The following is a 22,709-nucleotide window of genomic DNA, read 5'->3' as shown; positions in this document are numbered from 1 at the left end:
CCCCCAAAGCCATGTGACATGGCCCTCACCTTTTCTCACAATCTTAAACAAATGCAATTACATGCCAGACCACTCCCCTATTCTGTTAACATGACGCCAGTTGTCTCAAAAGTAAGCAGAGCAAACACTACCTAATGGTCAACTAATGGTGTCCTGACAAACTGTACACACATAACATCTCCGTACATAAAGAGAGAGCATTGGGTCCCATTAGTATCAGCGTGTGTAGCGTGCACATAAACACACACTTGTGTGCACAGAGCATACTATTAACAGGATAATCAAGTCCTTCTCCTCATCTGCTCAACTCCAGCACAGTGAGATTGTGGACTTTAACCTTTTCCTTTGTTCCTTATTAACATCAGCAGTTAATGGGGTGTGGGCTACAAACAGGTGAGGCCGCAAGCTAATGATATAGACTAGATAGACAGCGAGATGGAGTGTTTCCTATTATACAGAGGCAAATTTCAAACCAGCTGGAAGTGGTCTGCTGTAGGTTTTGTTTTCTGTGTACAGCTGAGCTGCAGGTAAACGTAAAGGGAGGTGTCAGTCGGAGGATATGGTTTGGGGAGTTGTGATGGGGCAAGAGGGGAGAGAGCGAGATGTACTGTCTATTGACTATCACACAGAGCACCCTTGTGCCCTCGCTGGGCTGCGATTGTGCCGGCGGACAAAGCCCTGATTCAGCACATCCTTTCCCCGAGGGAGAGCTCTGGAAACCGAAGACGGCGGCCATCCCCTCCCTTTCCCCCCACTCATCCTCTGCTTCTGTCTCTCCCTCCCTCTGTCTCTATCTCTCTCTCCCTCTTTTTGGCCAGTAACGTGGCAGCAGCCATGCATCAAAGAGAACTACAGAACAATGCAAGGGGCCAGCCAGGAATTTGAAGAGCCTTTTTTTTTTTTTTTTCTTAATCAGGAATTTCATATGGCAGAGTTCTGTCATATCCTGGATGGACCATCTCAGGAGACAGACGAGAAACCAAAGAGCAGGACAAAGAGACATTTAGGAGCAACTCATTGCTCTGCCTGGGAAGAACTACAAAGGAAAAGAAAACTTCAGTATCCTGCTTCATTTGTCGTCTTTGCCTCAACCATAAAATAGCCAATAAACATGGCAGCATCCATCAGGCATGTGGTGACAACACCCAGAATGTATCAGAGATAGCTCAGCAGAGCCTAAGCCCCTTTAACGACTTTATTTGTGAAAACTGATTCCCAGGTTGTTTTTGTTAACACAGCTGATGTAACATTAATATGCCGCTCTGTGTCCACCTATGTGTATGTGCATGCGTATGTGGAAACAGGGTTCATGATGATGTCACCTAGTGTGAGACCTCTTTATAAATGGATCCGAGGACATTTCAGTGCCGGGCTTGGATTTCACGGCCTTTGGGAAGGCATTGACTCTTCCTATGTCTATCTCTGTCTATGTCTCTGTCTATTTCTCTCACTCTCTCTCCTCTCAGGTTAGCAGACTATTTCTGCATTAATCACCATGACACAGGCAAGGCAACTCAATTTTCTGCTCCTGTAGGTAAGGTGCGTGGCGTCCCGAAACGGTAGCACGAGGCATGAAACAGGCAAGCGGGGGCTAATCTTTGGTTACTGGTGTAATTGAAATGCTATCCACACTGTAATGTGCATTAAAGTCTGATAACAGCGGTTCCTGTGGCCAATTTAAGTAGCTTGACTTCCCTTGACTAGAAGGGAAGAAAGCAGAGGGGGAGATTGTGAGTGAGAGAGCGAGCGAGAGAGAGAGAGGGAGAGAGAGAAAACGTCAGGGTAAGGGGAGGGAGACGAGGGGTGGGGGGCCTGATAGATAAGGCCGACAAACCAGGCTAATTCTCCAGGCATGTTTCTCATTGTGATCCAGAAAAAATGAGAAAAAAAAAATGAATCACGGAACCAAAAAATCAATTGACCCTCGGGTGGCTTGTCAGGCTGTGAGTCTGATAAACCTAAAAGCTTCGTTAATGTCGGCCTGCCTGTACCCAACAGATAGAGCACTTTGTAAATGAACCCGCTTTGATAAATATATTAAGGAAAGCTGTGAATAAAAGGCACAGACTTGTCATTTGTAAATAGAACCCCCGCTACATGGAATTAGAATGATAAAATGGGGTTCCATATAATTAAGTTTGTGTAAGACCTGAAATCCGTGCAAATACCTTCCCAGAATTTTGAAAGGAAGCTGTCAGTTCAATTAATCTGAACATCACCCTGAGAATGTACAGAACAAAATTAAGCTGCAGATAAAACCTGGGCTAGTATTTTGATAAGTAATTCCTGTATCATTTCTTTGCTTCTGTGATCATTTTATTTAATCCACCACCCCCAGTTATGTGCTAAGCCATCTACAAAGGCCCTGCTGGCCAGGCCACCAAAACCTTAATCCACCATATAGCTGGTGTAAAAGGGGGGGTGTTAGGCAGTTTTGCCTTTTGTGGGGGCACCAGTGGTGGATCTAGGTAAGGTTTTGGATGAAGGGGTGGGGTGGAGTGGGTGTGGGGGCTGTAGGGATAGCTTATGATCTCTGCCTTTCTCCCTTAAATATATCCCACTGAATACATGTGCATCAAACCACAAAGACCACTGACTTAGCCGCAGAACACTTTCCTGATAACACCGGAACATCCCGGTAGCTTAAACATAATAATGTCACAAAGGTTGTCCATGTGTATGTCTACGTGCGCACCTATGCCTGTGTCTATGTACGATGGGGAGGGCTGTACATAAACGGTTTTCACACTTCAGGAGTATTAGCCGTCTTGGCTGGTGGGGAGAGGGAGGCGAAGGCTTTTGAAAATAAAAGGCAGAGCGATGCTGGTGGTGGAGATAGGACGAGCGGAAATCTTGACTCACCAGTTGTTTACTTGTAAGATGGTGAGGCCTGTGTCTTGGGCTAGCTGCTTCTTCTGCTCTTCAGAAGGGTATGGGTGCTGCAGGAGCAAAGAGAAAGAGAAACACACACATGAGCCTCTGTCTGACATGGAGATTACTGTAAATATTCACGCATGTAGTAAGGACTCCTAAAGGAAAGCACAGGAAAGGGAACACATGCCCCGAGTCAAGTTCCTAGCTGCAGCCTATTAACCGTATGTATTCAATATGTTCTGGCGTTTGTTGTATTGTGTAACTCAAGACTGCACCTTCTTGTGACCTCCACCCAACCCTGCCTCTCCTTCGCACAGTATAGACATTCACAGCATACATGTGTACACCCACACACACCCAAACACACATATACAGTGCATCAGTGAAAAAACCTGTCAGAGCTGGCCAAACAAGTTTGTCAAAACTGTCAGCCGTGATAACCCTTTTCCTATCCCCACCGCGCCCACACACAAACAACATATAGTGTACACACCGCACATATGAAGCTCACACGGAAGAGGGGAAAGAAAAACACTTGAGAATGCACACTGACAAACAAGACTGCAGCACAACGAACACAGATAGTGTTGTGTCTGAGAATCCTTTTATACTACCAAGCAACAGAATGAGTGGGTGCAGATTTGCGGTGAATACATTTATCTTTCCTTAATGTCTGGCACGTATCCTGGTTGCGGCTCTTTCATAGAGAGCAGCTGAATGCAGACTAATGCTACAGGAACAGAATGCTGTGAAATTTCCTCCACAGCCTCACCAAGATTTTTACCTGAAAATGTAATTCTGTGACCAGGGCTGCAATGATACTATTTGCGTCAAGTCCAATCTAGACAACGCTGGCTGATATAAATGGCAGACCTTGGGCTGCCTTGCTCCCCCTGGGCCTGCTATGAAGCATGACAAAACAACAGTGATCGCTGGTGACAGATGTCTTTAAGGGCCAGATTAGGAGTCGGGGCGCACGCAAACAAAACAAATGAGACAGTGTGTGCGTTTCAGTCGCAATACACAGAGAAAACACATTCACACAGAGTTACAAGTTACACGCCAATGTGTGCTAACAAAATGCACATAGACGTGCAAATATTCAGAAATCTGACACCTGCAAATAACCACACACAAATTCTTTTTGAAAGATGACACTTGAATCTTCCTATTTACAGGTGCTTTCAAGCCCCATTAACACAGGTTCTTCCCCTTTAAGGAAAATACCTTTGGCCGAAAGACTTCTTTCCCTTTTTTTCAGCCTTCTTTCCCCCCTCCATATTAAACGAGAAAGCAAATTTCATGGAGCCGGTAATGTCTGCCTGGCTCGTGTTAATTGAATTCAATAATTACTTGAAATGATAACACTTGCTCAAGAACTAGTTTCTCATTTACTGCTGAAATAATTGATTTAGGTGAGGTTTCATATCAACGGCAAGGAGGATTTCTTCTTTCAGGTAGTACTGCTGTCTCAATGTGGTCTATTTTAATTAAAGGAGAGATGAAAAAATGGTTCGAGGAATGTGCTCAATTAATAACAAACAAGGCTGAGAATGGACAAATAATGAATCCCGGCTGCAGAGAGGGATTAATCTGATTTGTACTTGTGTACGCATTCCTTTTAATATGCTAAAATCATTAACAAAGGAAAGATGATAATGCTTGCATAGAAATACATTTTTTGATTGCCAGGTGCTGACATTTCCTTGGCTAACAGAGAGTGAGCAATTTCTATGAGTTACTGTGTATGTGTCAGTGTGTGCAAATGTGCATAAACATGCACAAGAAATGCGCAATGTGCAGAATGTCCAAAGGACACACATACATTCAGTGGGTCCATCCATACGCGCATGTGTGCTTGTGTATGTCTACACTGGACATCAACAATTAATGACTCTTCCCTCCCTCTTACACTCCTGTGCTTCCTTGGGATTTTCACATCTGCTGTGACCTCAGTCATGATCAAAACATGCTCACAAATCTAACCGTACACAAACTCCCTCCCACTCTTTTCTTTATGGACACACACTGCACAAACATATACACACATGTGCAGGCACATACACAAAAGAGATGTAGCTGAATATGATGTGGTATGGAGGTGTGGGGAGAGGAGCAGTCTAGATTGGAAATGGGAGTGGGTCATTTACATTGTATTAAGGCTTCCTCAGCGTCTCAGGCCGAGGCCCGATCATCAATCGCCTGCTGTCAGGCAGAGCGCGTGCTCTAGCCCGGTGATAAATACAGCGGCCAGCGGCATAGCTTGTCCAGCAGCCACCACGTAATGAATGGTTTGAACAAACAAGAAAGATGTCTCATCAAGGAGAGTGGGGACGTTAAAGCCCCTCTCGCACACAAAACCCCTGAGTAAGGAGATTTACTCCGACCACATAGACACGATACAAAAAAAAAAAAAAAAAAATCCTATTTAGTTCAGCTCATACCCTTCTCAGCCCTCACTCATCCGCCCTGCAACCCTTTACGCTTTACTAGCATGCATTTGCACATAAGCCCAATCAAGCATGCACACAGAGAAGAAAATTTCCAAATATACGCATTCTATATGATGGTATATGACCTTTCCCCATCCTCTCTTCATCTGTCCTCAATTCTTTCTCCTGCCGATCTCACTGATCCCCCTGCCTAGCACACATGTACCCTTTATGGCTGCAACTAAAGGCCACCCACACTTTATGTTGCGGCAGCTTTCCTTAAAGCATGGTGCTCTGAAATCTCAGCTACAAAAAATGGTGTTTGGTGGCAATGGTGACACACACACACACACACACACACACACGCAGACATGAGAAGTAGGTGGGCCTGGTGGTTACAAGGCTGCAGGAGCCGTGAAATTGGAGAACACCTCTTAAGACCTCTGACTAACCTCTAATGTTAATTGTGTCAGTAAAAAAATTTTGCAAGTTTGCAAATCACCCATTAGAAAATCTGATATGAAGACTTAAGAGATAAATTGGTGAATTAATATTAAACAAAACACATTAAATCAGAGTTCAAAACGAGTTCTAATGGGGTTTTTCCTGGAGATGTCCTTCTCTGCCCTCAGGAGACAGTACAACATGGTTATTCAATTGATGAAACGCAAACACAGAAAAAGATCAAAGATGCTATTGATAATCTCCCCCACCAGCTTTGGATCCGCTCAATATGTTCAGTTACAAACACAAAGACCAATATCATTAAAAGGGGATTGACCGCAAAACGTAAAATAGCCGGTCTATAAATAATTAGAACCAGAAATGAGCAGCTTCAGGTTTTTGTCCAGATAGCACCAGTCCCCAAATTGGAATTGCTCTGGTAATTATACTAAAGCCTTTTAATGGCACAAGTGTGCACTATCCTGACGCGCACATGCTGCCTAACCCCCAACTTGAGGAGGGGCAGCCAAACATCAACACAAACACATAAACACAAACACAGGCGAATGTGCAGGTGGATCCCACTCTGCCAGCTACTGAGAGCTGAGCGCCGTGTTTGTGTGTGTGTGTGTGTGTGTGTGTGTGTGTGTGTGTGTGAGTGTGAGAGCGTGTAACCGACTGCTGGCTAAATTACAGGGTGTGATGTGCTCTGTGCTCTCTGATGGTGCTGGATGTAATGGCCCCTGTGCTAGCTGAGCATTACAAGCAGGGGTAGCTTCCTCATGTGCCCCCCAGCCCAGATTTCTGCATACACATTAACCACATCTACTGCTGGACCTCCCTCTTACTTCACACCACACCTTTTGCCCCCACTGACTCCAGTCTACTCCTTCCACATCCAGCTCACTATATATCAGTTTCATACTCTCCTGACACCTATTTGCCGCCGTCGTCATCATTATCCCTGATTGTTCTGTTCAACCCCCCACCTCCACTCCCGCTCTGCCCCTTCCGCTGCCCCTCCACCCACCACTGAACCTGCAGCCCCTTTCCCGAGCTTCTGGTGGACCCCATTGATGAATGACATCATCAGCGGGTGACATGAGTTATGGAGTCGGGTCACAAGGTTGCAGTGGCTTGCAAACCCATTCCATGCGAATGACTCCCAGGAAATCAGAGGCCACTGGCTGTTTACCCCCAGTGCCATGGCAACACAAAGGATTTGCTGATGATGATTGGTGTGATATATCCCCAGCAATTTTTTTTTCTTGGATAAGCATTTTAGATATACTTTTAGATATACTTAGATATAATAGATACACTTGCACTGAGGTCTAGATGTACTAGACCTCAGTGCAAGTGTCAAAAGTTAAGCACATTCTATATAATTATTTTTCATAGTAATACTTGCTTGTGTTTAGTTTTACAGCACTATTGTGTCCCAGTCTTTCCTCTCATATATGCCTTCCTCACATTGATTGGAATCTTTATTTGTTTTTAATCAAAGTGACTGGAAGGCGATAATAATATTCACAGTCAGAAATAAATGCAATCAAATATAGGAATGACATTTTAATATGGATTCTGCATTGAGCTGTGGTTAAGATTGGCACATTTTAAATATCAAGTTGCCGTTGTTATCAACGTTACAATTGGCTTCTTTGACAAATGACAATGAGATTGAATGCATATCGGCATAACTGGGAGATCCAACAGATATGACAAATAAATCCTGATGGGGTCTTTGGATCCATCATGAGTGCTTACTATGCACAGAGCAATTTTAGGCTTTGGGTTTCCAGTTTTCTGACAATGTGTTGTGTGATTTAAATGGATACAATTAATTAGTTCTTTCTGAAAACATCAAATAGATTGGCATTTGACAAAAAAACAGAAGAGCTTAATATTTCTGTGGGAAACAAATTTTCCAATCCATCACTATAAGCTACAAAACATTCTTGATGTCAAGTTATGATAATGATAATTACAAAGCAAAGTTAAATATAACGCTCACCATCTTATCAATCTACATTTCTATGCTCAACTTTATCTCTTGACAATGTTTTCTATCTCTCTTTGTGTAGAGTTTTGGGATGTTTGTTTTGTTTTACTGGAAACTACACTGCTTCCTGAAAACAGGCAAGAAGGGCACATGACTGACTGACTCATCCCTGCTGCTCAGCCTCTTTCTCTCACCCTCAAATGCACACCCATGCATGCACACACACCTTTAAACATCACATGATGCCAACGTACAAACTGCACACAGTGCATGCCAACCTCCGATAACAGCAAACGAAAGTACTTCCATATCTACACCTCACACGATTTGCATTCAGAACATACCACTGCTCACTCACTGCAGACTCCAGAGCTACAATAAGGGTTCTCAGTGGACTGCTCTCTGACAGTAAAACAGTGCTGATTGCAAATACAAGGCAGAATGGCGAGGCCCGCGGCATCTATTATGGAGCAAAAGGGCCCCCAGTCTGTCTGTCTGCCTCTCTGACTGGCTGGCTGGCTGGCTGGCTGGTCAGTTGGCAGTGCATCAGTACTACTACTGCTGTTGCTGCCACGGCCCCCCCACAACAATCGTTGGCTGGGCTCCTGAAGCCAGCTTCTGGACCCCAGCCAGCAGCCTGTTTGCTCTACACCATTAATTTATGTTCATTGGAGATGGTGCAAGGTTGTAGAGAAGCTCTACGGCATAACTGCGCTGCTCGCCTGCCAAGCTACAGTAACAGTAAAGTGGCTGAGGGGGAGTCAGGCAAAGTGAGGAGTGAATGGAGGGTGAGGAGGGAGCCCTGGAGGATACGCAAGATATAGGCATCTGATTGTACCAAGCTCCATGAGGCTAAATAGCAATCACTCCCACATAATCCCAATGCACCTCCAGACAATCAACCAAGGTAAAGCGAGAGATGTTTTAGGGGAATATTTCCAAATGATATTGTGCCTAATGAAATGATGATGAACAGATATCACTTGTATTCAAAGAAGAGCGTAAAACTATGAAAACAGTGTTCATTATCCACTGTGAAAGAATTCCCAAATGAGGATCGACTGAGCTCAACCCATAGATTTATTTTTGTTTGCCAACAGTTATAATCATAAGAGGTGTGAGCATGTGTGTCAGGTGTGTGTTGAAGACCTGGTCCTATTTGCAGCCCGCAGCCATAGAGATGAGCTTATTTAATCGTCAGATCAAGTTCATGGCTTCTTTTTCCACCACACGGCAACCTCACTGCTTTCAAGAGGAGGAATACGATCCCTCCATCCTTGCAGCGGGGGCCTGGTCTCCTCTCAGTCTCCCCACCTCTCTCTCTCTCTCACGTTTCTGTCGATCTATCCTTCTCCCGCCATACTCCACAGGCCCCAGCAGCTATCCCTTCCTCACTAGACGCTAACCCATTTGGCCTCGTCTCATATCCTCACCACTCCACCTCTTCTCGTCTCCTCTCTTCTCATCTCAGCGCGTCCCCCTCTTTCAAAGTTTCCGCTAAAGCTTTAAGCCGGGTCCTGGAGGGCAGGAATTTGGCCTGGTTTTTCAGACCAGTCTTTTGGCTTTGTTGTGGTAACTGCCTGCTCAGGGGCACCCAGCTCTGTTCTGCTCTGCTCTCCAGCTCTCCTGATGTCAACACACAGCCACGCTCACTACTTGCTCTCAAGAAATCTTTAAAACATTTTGTAGCAATGACTACAGCTGAGCCAAAGAATCACTCCCCTACAGTCTCAATTTTTCAAATCTTTGGTAGATTTTTTTACATATAGTTCTCTGAAAAAATGAATCAAATTCACTTTATTTTTAATGGTGTTGCCTGCTGTTAGTGTGAGGTAATCGGTGCCTTGCCTTTGTAAGGGACTTTTGGGGTCTATAAGCAGATCATTAGAGGCCTGGTGGGCTTGTCAAAGTAACAAGAACCATCCGATTTGCCTGCATAGGACAACCTCATATCAGTTATCACTGTTGCCAGTCCTAATGTTATTGAGAGCAGGAGCTATAGCTAAAGTGTAGTCAATGAAGTGAGCGTCTGAATAAACACCAGCAGTGGTTTAATGATGTATGTACACACTGTAAAAAAAACAATTATTTTCTCAACCGACTAACTGAGTCACCTGTCATAAGAAACCCTCTCACAAGGTTTTAGATGGGCGCCACCAGAGGATTTTACAGACAATTTTCAATATATTTTTCAGTTCCTTTGTTTTCAATAGAAGAAAAAACTAGAAATTTTCTCTGTAATTCAAGGATTAATAAAAAAAAAAAAAAAAACTGGCCTATAAAATGTGGCTTCACATTCTATGATATTATATTTTCAGCATCAAATAAGTCCATGTTATTAGACACCACTGAATCCTGATGCTTACAAACCACTTGTTGGCCCAATGAAAGGACAGTAAAGCACTTACAGCCTTGAGCCTGTTGATAAAGTCTGTTGTGAGAAGGACTTAATATTAACATACAGAGTCTCCTTTAGGTTTATCCCTTTTCTCTATTGTGTTCTTTACACTTTGTTTAACTTCCTAAGTCAAAGTAAAGTGGGGCTGATCTTCAATTGAAAAAGTAACAGATTAATTTGTGGAGAGATGGACAGACTGAGGGAGAGAAAAAGGGGGTTTGTTCCCTCTTCAAATAGAAGCTTCTGAGAGTTTCCACTTGACGGTTCTCCCTTTCATTGTGCATTAACTTAATGAGCATAAGTATTCAAATACACAAGCAAGACCTCTTTTAGCACTCTCTTTCTCACTTTCTCGTCTCTCCCTCTGTCTCTTTAAGACTACACATTCTCAAGAGAAAGGCCAGTATGTTGTAATAGCAAGCCTCAGGACTCGACAACAAGAGCACAACCACTTACAGAGGACAAACACGAAGCCCCTGAGGCCTGCGATGGAATGTCAAGCCAATTTGGAAGATATCATAGGACATTTGTAATGTCAATTTTTTTTTTTTCAGGTCAAAAATCAAAGGCAAACATGGTGGCTAACATTTGTCCATTACAGTGTGGGCAGGAAGACCACTCCTCCTCCCCCACCAAAAAACAGCTGCAGGGGACACTTCCTGTTTGCTAATGATGCTAAATGTGTTTAAGTCAACCATGTCAAATTTTCTCTCCATCCGAATGGACAGCTGGGGTGGAAAAAAAAAAAAAAAGATTTGCTCTCCTCCCTGCACCGTCTCCCTTCTTTCTCTACCCTGTGCTACAGGAGAGACACTCATAGGCCACTGACAGACAGACAGACACTTCAGATCATGTCCCCGTCAGTGAGACAGAGGAGCATAGCTCATGGTAACCATAGGTGCATTCATCTGAGATCACAAGCACTTCCATGGAACAAAGCCAGCCAAGCCCTGATCAGTCACCACCCCATCCCTACCTGTTGTGTCTGTTCTCTTTTACCGAATACCATTTTTTGCCTTTCAAAAATGCACATCTTCTGAGCTCTCCTTTCATCTAAGGGTGTATGAGTCAAGGAGATACCTCCTGTCACTGCTCAACACCCAGGGGCGGCTGGCTGCATAGGACTGTGTGGACTGACAAATGCCCTCAGGATCTTTCACTTTCTTAATGTTTCTGAAAGGAGAGGTGACATGTGATGTGAGAGTTAAAATGCCTTTATGAAGTGCCAGAGAAGAGAACAGACGAGAACAGAAAAAAAAAAGAAGAGAAGAGATAGCTTTTAAACCTGGTTAATAGCAGCCGATCTTTAAGTGCATTCTTCCATCCTCTCCCTCTCTCTCCTTGTACTGCTCTTAGGCTCAATCCTGCCCGGGGGCCGAGGTGACCTTTGACCTGGCTGGCCTGCCTAGCTACAGCCCTCTCGTTTGTTAGGGGCTTTATCCACTGACAAAGCAGGCAGGAAGTTGGCAGCCACCCAGCAGCCCCATGGGAGGATGACCATCAGCTAGCTCAGCTTACCACTTATTACAGGATGGTGGGGAGCATGTGTTTGTGTGTGTGTCTGTCTGCACACTGGCTTGTGTGTGTGTGTGTGTGTGTGCACGCACGCGTGTGTGTCTCTGTGCTCACATGTACTGTATGTGTCAATGCATGCCTGTTTATAAACATTCTTGGGCAAATGCAACTGCAGGCACGTTTAACCACAGCTGCATAATTGTGTTTGTTGTTTGCATGTGTAGAAGAGTGACAAAATCAGAAATATGGCTGACCTTTTTTTGTGCGTGCTGACAATTTTTACTATGCTACTTAATGACACGCAAAGAATAAGCCTGGAAGCTACAAACGTCCCTGTCTCCAAGCTAACCCGATCAGCTACGCATGTTAGCAACAATCAGGCAAGCTTCCAGCCGCTGGACTCAGGGGACCCTAGCACACTTCAGTCTCTCTCTCGCTCCACTTTTTTTTCTCCTCCTGCTCTCTGCAGCCTGCTCATCAGAGCGCTCAGAACAGCTCACTAAAACATTATATCATAAGACACTCCAGTTTCACTCTCGCCACTCCATAAAAGTCAGGTAATTCATACTTCATTTATATACCTTCCCATTAATAAAGCTGATGAACTTTTACTCCTTAAATCTAATGGGCCATTTTGCCGTGACTGCCAGCTCTTGCTGTTGTATCTCCGTCTAGCTCTCCCCCTTCTTTCTATCCATCGGTGCTTTGGAGAAGGCTAATCCACCCTCACCCGGCCTCTGCTCACGTTCAACGTTTTATGGGTGAAGAGAGAAAAACACAGATTTGGAGAATTTTAGGCTTTTGACTGACCTCTGCCACAGACATGCAGTGACACGTACCATATGGTGGATTTGTTGTAGCTTTTGGTGGTTCTGTCTCTCTCTCTCTCTCTCTGTCTGCCCTTCGCTGTTTTCCTCTACCTCTCTCTATTTGGGTGCAACACAAGGTCATTGACCTCCGGGCCGAAAGCAAGGCATGATGGCTCCCCAGCTCGGAGACTGTTGACAAGCATCTGTGTTCTTTTCAACAACTCGTTGAACACCCCCCCACCCCTTCCCTTCCCAGGAATGTAACACAACCACTCACTGAGGTAACACAAGCCCCTCCCTTCTCTCATCCTTCATTTACAGAAAGAGACGAAGAGAGAGAGAGAGAGAGAGCGGTTCAGAGCAAGACCAACTGGGGGGTTTTGAACAGCTGTCCCCCCTTCTCCCCATCTAGCTTTTGCTCCCTCTCTATTTCTCTTCCTCTCTTTTTTATATTTGCTATTAGCCCACTGCCTTTGGAATAATTAATGATGCAATTGAGCCGGGGAGAGGAGTCTGACCAGCAGGGGCCGTTCCCGAATGCCTGGGTAGCCGTTTTATTGAGGACAGGAAAATAGAAAGAAAGACATGGAGAGACAGGTAGGCAGAGGAAGTGAAAGAAATAAAACAGTCACACAGCGAGAGAAAGAGATTGTTAAGAGTCTACTCTCCAACAGGCCCCAGTCTTCCTCTTGGTTTTTGTCCCCTCTAGTGTAATCTTCCATCCCCATCCCCCTCTCCTCTCTTCTATCCTGATGGCGGGATTGGGGGGCCTGACCTGTCTGGTGATTGATGGTAATGTCTCAGGAAGTCATTTTCCCTGACAGCACCCCACCGCCTTTCACCAAGCCTGGTGTAGAGGTGAGCCCATCACATGGACGCTTTTAACTCTTTGCTCACTGGCTGCCCAGGTCTCTTCGACCCATCTTTCTCCCACACCCTCATCTCCAAGCCTGCCTCTTCATACTGCAGAGGCCTCTACTTTAACATCTCTGGCAAGAGTAAGAAAGTCAGGCACACTACAGAAGTAAAAAAGTAAAAAACAAAAAACAAAAAACTTTTTAACTGATTTAAAAAGTTTGCAGAATGGCATCTGGCAAAAAAAAAACAAAAAAACAACAACAACACAGGCCATCTTGAAGTGAATCTGCCAAGTGGCCCCTAATTCAGGTTGCTGGGGATGGATCCCCAAGACTCCATTACTGTCAGCGCTTACCACCTCCATTATGGCAATTAGGACATGGTTCCAACACGAGGAATGCTTTGCTATGCTGTGGAATTGCTAACATCTGCCGTGTTTCTGCTCCATGTGTCAGGTTAGAGTTGTCTTTTCTTAAACACACATCTTTTTTACAGTTACACGCTTTCTCTTTTTTCTCTCGTTCCTTTAACACTGCTCTCAACATTTATTTTCTTAATTCGACTCAAACTGTGCCTTAAAGAGATCCTTCTCTGTTTGAGTCCAAATAACCTAAAATGATCCGTGAAAAGCCTTGCGGTTCCAGTTTTCAATAGGCTTCATTAGTTTTTAATATCTAGCCAAGGAAAGGAGGAGAAAATGGCATGAAGATAATCAATGGAAAGGGGCTGGTAGCCTATTAATCTCCCCCAAAGGATTGCGGGTTAATACACGCTCTTGCATAGGCAAACATGGCTGTGTGGTGAACACATCTGTCTGCCTGGATGGGCTACTTAATGAAACAGCCAGCGTTTGGCTGCTGAGATGGATGTCGTTCCCCAAGTGAAAAATGAGTTCTCTCTCCCACTACGCTGAGGCAGAGCCACACATGATAGGGCTCCACTCAATTCACTGGGGACCTGACTGTGTCCCTGTGTGAGAGCAACTTAAACAATGAGGGTGCCGTGCAGGACAGGCAACGCATGGCCACTAGAGCAAGTCTTCATGGAGATCATATCAGGGAATCCTAATGTGAACAAGAGTCTGACTGATCTGGGAATGAGAGAGGGCAGAGAAAGACTAGAAGAGGCTACAGTAGGCAGATAAAGAAGAAAAAGGGAGGAGAGAGATGAAGGCTGAGCCACCTGGGATAGATAAGCAGGCTAAATGTTTGAGCGACTGCGTGTGTGCGTGTGTGACAAAACTTTGGGGGGTGTAAACCGGATTGTATGTATATGTGTGCACGTATGTGCAAGTATTATGGCCTACCTGGTAGGACATGTGCACAAGTGGTTGTGCATGTATGCGTGTGTGTGTGTGTGTGTGTGTGTGTGTGTCTGTCTGTCTGAGGTGACCCCTGGTCAGGGAGTCCTGTAACAGGAGCTCACCTCCGGTTCTGCAAGCTCTCCTCTCAGTGTGCTAAACAGCCACCTGAAGACAGGATTAGCCATTGTGACCCAGCCCCAGAGGTAATCGAGATACACCTCCGGGGGCAGACTTGAAACACACACTGTCACATATTGCAGAGACACAGCCAGGTGGGGAGAGACAGACACATAGGAAGATAGAGGTTTAAAAAAAGAAAATGCTGCAAAATGGAGGCAGGGCCGGACAGGTGGTGGTGAGGATTGTCAGTGCAAACAGAACACCTATAAGAGGATGATCGCAAGTAGGATACAGTATAATGTCAAGCAAGCTGAGGTGAAGGTGTTTGCTGTTGTCTAGTAAAAACAAAGCATCAGAGTGTAAGAGGATTGGGTAAATTAACCTGGTGCCTTGGGGTAGCTGAGATTTGTGCCTGTATGGAAATCGATGCCTGTCAGCCTGTCTATGACGCAACTCTGACAGTATACATACATGTGTGTTACTGTGTGCACAGACAAGTATGCGTGCTGTGACAAATGAGCGGTGCTTAATTTGCGACTGATTATGCGGGCTGCGGGTGCCCTAAACCCCTTTGAACTAGTAATTGCCCCTGGTTTCAGTAATGAACATTAAGGAGGATTCAGAAATGTGTGGCTAATTACACATTTGCCCCCCCTTTTCATTTCTTCATCTTCATGCTGGATGAAAAAGAGGAAAAAGGAGGAGCAGGAGTAGTAGGAGGAGGATGAGAGCCAAGGAGGAGGTTCTGGGTTGGGAGGCATACATTGCTGTTGTTGCCCTCTTTATATCAATAATTGTACAAGCTGGTTTATGGGCTTTAGAGAAGTGCTTTGTGTGTCAGCCACTGCAGCCCCAGGGATATAAGGGACTGGCTTTCCCCACGATCAATATTCAGAGAGATTCACATCTGGAGCCAAGACCTGCTCTGCTTAGATTTGGATTTATATATTTATTTTTATTTAATTTCTTCTTTCCTTCCCTTCTTCTATCAATCTGCTTTTTCTTATCAGTGTGTGTTACAGCTATTTTTTGATACAGTGGTTGCTATCATCACACATGCTCATATGTATAACCCTGATCGTTGGGGGATGTGCCCGCAGAGAAATTCAGAAGTCTTAAGTGAACTAGGTCTGCTCTATGTGGAGAACAGCCCCTAACAACGCAAAGCTCAATATATATGCTGGGCAGAAGTGCTTGAGCAATGAAGCATTCTGGGTAAATGGCTGTGGTACAGGGAGGGCCCACTGAGGCTTGTGGAGGGGGAAGAGTCGGGGGAAAGCAGTAACAAATTGACCCGCTCAGCCTCAGTCTTTGATGTGGACTGGGCTCTCTCTTAAAAACCAGTCCATATGTTCAGAGAGGGAAAGAGAGGGTATCAATGGGGGAAAAAAATGAAAAGGTGGGGGGAGGAGGAGAGGTGAGAACAAGAGACATGTCTCCCAGTTATAAGGACCCCACTGTGCAGGAATCCCACCGCCTGCCCCTGGACCGCGCGCTGGGCAAAACAAAAGCATGCATTTGAGAAGAGTAGGAAGGGAGGGGAGAAAAATCACACAAAATGGCAGGAGTGGGATTTGGTGTAGCCAGAGTCCCATGACAAACCAAACAGTGAAACACAAGGTCTGTTTTTGATTTCCACTCAGTGCCTCCATCCCTCAACCTTTTCTCTTTCCTCGCCTCCCTCCCTTCCCTTGGTTTGCCATTTCCACGCTTGTGCTGCTCCTTTCCCCTGTTTGCATTTTCTTCTCTTGGTGTGATATGAATATCAAAGCAATGTTGGGGCAGCTTGGAGGCCTGCAGCAGAATCTCATTGGCCTCCATGGTCCCCAGCATGCGGCAGCCACCATTCTAGCAGCTCTTGCCACAACCCCGCAATCAACTGTGGGGGGATGAGGCTAGCCTGCAGGGCGGTACCCCTGGAAGGGTAAGGGGTAATTTAAGGAAACTAGCTCTAAGATGTGAAACCAAAATCCTCTTATACATTTTGTTATGAGTAAGATAACCCCAAAAGTGTAAAAAGGGAAAACAGCACAGAATCAGGCACCACCATCTTAATAACCCTGGTTTTTCACCAGGGGCATATATGCTATCACAGACTACCTTGCTGGGTCCCTTATTACATATGACGTCACTCAGTCCTATTTCCCATAGAGTTAGCTCAGCTAGGTCTGAGCCAACAGATCAGTGTTATGACTACAGCTGTGATTGTGCTGCTGTGCAGAAGGCAGGGAAATCATGCCGAGCTGGGGCCGATTCTCAGCAGAGCGTAAGGCCTTAAAGAATTCTCCGCAGCTTTGTGCATGTGTGTTTTTGGAAGAGTCTCTTGCTGTTCAGAGATTTGAGTTTATAAATCCCACTGCCTAGTGCTGATTGTCTTCTGCCGTTGCGGTCAGAGTATGTGCAGTCACCTCTGCAGGGGCCACTGAAACTCATGCTGAGCTTCAGGTCTTCCATGAAGACGACACCGTAGCCAAACCTCATTTTAAGCAATGCCCATTGCCTCACATTTCAGGGAGCGCTCTCTTTTGTTTATTTTTTTCTTTGTTGTCGTCTTGCTTGAGGATACGTTGCGGGCTGCACTTCCTTTTTCTTTGGCAAACACTGTTGAGTTTCACGCAGCTTAATCACCTCCATGCAGTGGGAACACGTTGTAAACAGTCCCTTGAAAGCACTAATTTCTGCTACTTCATTAAACAACCTGCATTAAGATGCAAACAGCAGGAAAGAAAATTAACAGGGAGGGAGGGAAAAGGAAAGAAGCATGAGATAGAGGGAGGAGAAGCAGTGGGGTGATATAGGCATACCTATGTTTGCACATGTGCACTGCATACTGTATGCAAGGTTAATGTGCTCTGATTTATATGTTGGCTGAGAAGTTGGCTTTGAAGTGGAAGTATGACAGATCTGGATTAGGGGGCAAAGTGTAAAGGTCTGATGTCGGAGCATGAAATAAATTAGGCCTTATTACAATCTAATGCAGCACTAAACCTCTGGAATAGCTACCAACTATGCCAAAGCACAATGTAAACAAGGTCAGTCATGGAGCTGTGACAACACTGAGAAATTACCACAGCACCGCTCTGCAATGAGATGGCAAGGTTGATGCAGCCCGTCATATAATTATACAGCCTGTGAAAATGGGAAGTCACTGGATCCCCCCTCTAAACTTTCACTCTGTTCTATGCCCTCCTTCCATAAAGAAGCACGTTGTTGACATATAGGGGCAATTAGTTCATGGGTACTGACGAGGAAGGTGCACTTCTTGTGTAAAACAAGAAATTTCTTGAGTATCATATCACAGTAATGTCTGGGTGTCTTTCCCTGTGAGGTCTATCCATGTTGTGGTAGCCCCTCTGTGGTAGCCCCTCCGTGGAGGAACAGATGGCAGACTGAGGTGGCTTGTGTCTGTTTACCAGGGTGGCTGAGCAGCCAACCTAAGAAGACAGTGACTAGACAATAGCTTGCTACCCCCTCCTACCTAAACAAAGATCTCCTCCACAGTCATTATCAGTGACTTTCAATGACTCGAGCTCTTAACATAACCAAACTACGCAGTCATATTGTCACTAATGTCTGTTTTGCAAACACACACACACACACACAAAGCAATGGGCAGTGTCACAAAAGTAATGTGATGACTCTCTTTCCTGCGTCTCCCACTGATAGTCACACATTTGGGCAGTGGCAGTGAACCAAACTGTCGCCTGGGTTGCTACGGGTGACTGGAGAGCTGACTTTTGGGCTCCGAGGCAAACAAGCACATGACAGATTAGTGTGTGGGCCTCCTCCAGGCTTCCACCTCTGTGACCCTTAGGAGCCCCCTCTTTACCCCCTCCTCACCCTTGCTCTTGCCCCCAAACCCCCTCCCAGCTTCTCCTTTGTCTCCACCACCTCTTCATCGAAACTCACAACAACCTAAGGAGGTGAAAAGCAAACAGATTTGGGCTAAAGTAACTTTTGCCATATTTGAATTTAAAAAAAAGTTTATAATATGTTATTTATGCCACTATATCCAAACACAAATGCATGAAGAATCCAAATTAATCAAGAATATAATTACACAAGAAGCAAAGTGATTGGATTAGGTACGTTTTTTAAACATTGTGCATTGTATACTGGAATATGGAATAAACAGCTCTCAGCACTTTAATGTAAAAGAAGGAAGGGCTGGGTTCAAAGTGTTTGCAGATGTGTGTCTCCACCAGTTAAATGCTGCTTGTACTGGAACAACACACACGGATTAGAAGGACTTGAGGAGCTTAAACAAAACTGGGGATACTACAGGACTGACTGTTTAGTCTACACAAACAACATGCCCTCTCTTTTTGAGGGATGGACTTGGACACTTGTTTATCGTACGGGACAAACATCCGTTGTCAGGGTTCGGCCTTGCCTGCGCCCATGTCTTGTGAATGACCCTTGCTGGCTCTTTTATGCGCATCTATAAAGGGCGGTCGACAGAGCAGCTCCCATAGGAGGGCTCGACCTGCTGATGACACCCTGTTGTCATGGAGACAAATGCTATGTTAGGCTTGGATTGGGAGTGGAGGTGGTTGCAGAGGGGTGGGGGGGGGCTGTCACTAGTGTATCTAATGATGTTTGCAGCACAATGCACTCATCTCTTCACAAAGTGTGATGTGCTTTCTTTTTGGTTAACGCCTGTATTTACAGGGTTTGTCTGGCATCTTTTGAGCTCCGCTGTGCATGTAAAAAAAATGAAGAGCACAATCATTTTCATTTTACTTGGAATGATAAAAGAAAAACTTGTACTAATAACTATGCTTGAATGCCAGCCATTACATATAAACATTTCTCATCTGAACGTAGTTCTACTGCTCACAGTCCAAGGACTTTCCAAACAACCAAGGGGTATATCACTTCCCTTTCAAGGAGCCCAGGGGACCAATACACCTGGCTTAGCAGCTTAACAGCATTTCCCCAAACACCCGGGCTGAAGGGTGGCCCTGCACAAAACTTGAGACGCTTGATGCTTGAGAGGGCTACCTACTTACTCATCTCACTGACCACTCTCCCTCTCTCATTCGATCCCTCCCTCCCTTTCTTTTGGCTCACACATACACACGTGTGCAAACTCTCAACTGGTCTGGTTTGCTCCTCAGGTCCCCTATTTATTTTCATAGGTGTTTGAGGGTTTACACTAGTAAAAAGACAAGGCCAAAACCTAGAGTTGTATCTTTGTATCTGAGTGCTTCCTGTTTTCATTGCAAGGCCGACCCTTGTCTTTACAGGGGTGAGTAAGGGCTAGCAGGGGGCTACCAGGGGTTGAGAGGGAAGGAAGGCCAGGGGCGCCAAGGGGCTAATTGTAGATTTTAGAGTTTGCTTTTGCCAAACAGAAGGGCATCACCTTTTGCAACAATAAGACAACTCCCATTGCTAGCTCTCCATTTCCTCAGCTGATATTGCCTCTACCTATCCATCCAACTCCAGCTCCCTTTCCTGAATTCTGTAGCCCATGCTTTTGAAGTGCACCAGAACATTTTACCCCTAACAGTGAAGTTTACCTTTCTGATAACATAATCTCCCTGTTGTATTGAAAAGCTTATACCAACACTCTGGGATTTCCCTTCCACTAATGTGGCTGGAAGACATCCAGAAACTCATGTAGGGGGGGGGGGGTATAAGAGAAAGAGAAGGAGAGGGTGGGAGGATAGAAGGAGGGAGTGGTAAGACAGTTTGAACCTCTTCTGCCAGCTAACACCAGCTGATCTGGCCAGCCGTTTGCCAGTTACATATGGGGCATTAGAAGCTGCCAGATCACATGCTCTCTTGTGCATGTGGCCTCAACATAAAAGAGGTCAGAGTTATCACAGCTTCTCTGCAGTGTAACTAAGGAACCTTTGCATATTTTGTAAGATGTTTATGGCACCAAAAACCAAATTTTGCCCTCAGGTGTAATGTTGCCATTGTAGGGTTTATGGGAGATTTGAGCTGAAATTACTTTCTATACGTGACTGTCTTGAAGAAAACCATCCTACGATTTCTCTCAAGAGAGTGTGAGGTCAGAGTAAGGCGAAGGAGGGTGGGAGGGGAGAGGGCAATTTTGTTATACTGAATCCAAAAGCCAACAGTTGTTACTATTGGCCTGTGTTGTTTTTCTGTGTCTGAAGGGGGGTCCTATCCTTTTGAGCTTTTCAGAGGATGTGACAAAGGCTGGATGTTGAGAACATATGTAGAGGGACCCCTGCGGCTCATGGAAGAGGAGCTCCATGCTGGCCCCGCAGTTTGAGAAAATACAAGACCGCTCCTTTCACTCCTCACCTCTCAGTTAATGAATGCGTGAATGGCAGAATGCCGCTATAGGCCATTCAGGGGCCAAAGTCCCCAAGAATTCACCCTTGCACAAACGCATCCAGCAATGGCAAATACATTTGCTTAACAAATTAAAAGAGAGGAGAATGGCTAATGGGCGTGTGTGTGTGTGTGTGTGTGTGTGTGTGTGTGTGTGTGTGTCTGTCTGTGTGAGAGAGAGAGTTTATGGGTGGGAGAATTGGATGGTGAGAAGAGAAGGGGGATAATTCAATTAGTCCTCTTCCTCTGTAGAGAAATGAAGGCAGGTTAAAAGGGAGGGATTATTATTTGTACAAGACTGGCCAGGGCTATACACAAAAGAAACAAATAAAGATTGGAGAGAACGTCTACAAGCAGTGGATGTGATAAAGGAGAGGGTTGGAGAAAAGAGCCTTGAAAGCTCCTCTCTCTCTGAATTAACCAGCTCTCTGAAAAATGCGCCTGTGCCCATCATTGGGCATCCCCTCCTCCTTTCTTTTCCACTCTTTCAATTCAATTTTAAAACAATTCTAAAGAAAATTGTTGGCGACTCTGTATGCGTCACTCTGTCTTTCTCTCTGCAGCTTTTGCAGAGGGGGAGTGCTTTGGTCCTGTGTGGCTTTCAGCAGGAGAGATGCCAAAATTGTAAGGAAATTTCTAGTCCAAACTATGAGCATACAGTAAATTCCACTTACATAAATTGTTTCGCTTTTGTCGTTTCTTCCCTTTGTACACAAACAAGGTACTCTACTCAAAGCTCAAGGGAGGAAAAACAGCTAATACTGAAAAAAGAGTTGCTACAAAATAATAACAATAAATAAATAAATAAAAATAATGATTTATTTATTTATTTATTTTTTTACGTTTTCGCCTTCCTCCCTCTCTCTGTCTCTGAATGAAGCTTGATGTGTATGTTTTGGCGAGAGGTCTCTCGTCAGGGAGTGATGGAGCTGTGAACAGCTGTGAAGTCATTTTGATAATGATGAGAATAATAAGCATGCAGACTGGCGTGGTGGAGCCGCTAAGGCCTGTGAGGCTCGGGGCTTTGCTGTTGCAGCTTCACTGCTCCTGAATAGATAAAAGTGATTAAAGCACTCCTGATTATCCCTGACCAATATGTAATGGATTTACAGCCCTTTCAATTAGGTCGTATTTGCTGGCCACTCATTACTTGGGCTTTTGGTTAGATAATCAGGGTACAGGGGCTTTGGGCAGGGAGTGGGCACTGTCAGTTGGGTGTGGGGTGGGGCGGGAAACAGGGTGCAAAAGGGGCACCTGACCTTCTTGTGTGGAGGATCTATAAGGCTGAAGGTCTAAACTAAGTCACCACTACTTTTACCACCCCCCCTCCCTACATTGTCCCCACATGCTCAGAGCGCAGCTTATGTGTCCTGGTGTAGCCACCTCCTCCTGAAATCCGACCTGACTGGCAAAATCAATACAGCCTGATGTACTGATAATGTCCTGACATTAGGGGATGGTGGGGGGACATGTGGTCCGTCGCCTCATACTTGCTCATACAAGCTGAGCTAAGAGAATTTTTTTTTCTTTAGCCTAGTATGTTTGAGTATTTAATCTAAGCTGCTATTTTCTGACTGATTTATTTAGTAAAAAAAAAAAAATAAATAAACTAAAGATTTCCTCTCACCAATATAGAAGCATTCAG

At 45.0% G+C, this 22,709-nt stretch overlaps 1 protein-coding gene across 8 annotated transcripts in view; it reads right to left on the bottom strand.

Annotated features, from left to right (window-relative positions):
* Nucleotides 1–22,709, bottom strand: part of meis2a (Meis homeobox 2a) — a 78,848-nt gene that overhangs the window by 22,062 nt on the left and 34,077 nt on the right. For all 8 annotated transcript variants that reach the window (XM_029493246.1, XM_029493245.1, XM_029493240.1 and 5 more), the window contains one exon: nt 2,863–2,939. In XM_029493246.1, the coding sequence (XP_029349106.1) occupies nt 2,863–2,939 (77 nt within the window). The remainder of the gene's footprint in view (nt 1–2,862; nt 2,940–22,709) is intronic.

Source organism: Echeneis naucrates, chromosome 22, assembly GCF_900963305.1.
Source record: "Echeneis naucrates chromosome 22, fEcheNa1.1, whole genome shotgun sequence".
NCBI lineage: Eukaryota > Metazoa > Chordata > Actinopteri > Carangiformes > Echeneidae > Echeneis > Echeneis naucrates.
The sequence above is the reverse complement of the archived record's forward strand: the minus strand, read 5'-3'. Positions and strand labels throughout refer to the sequence as shown.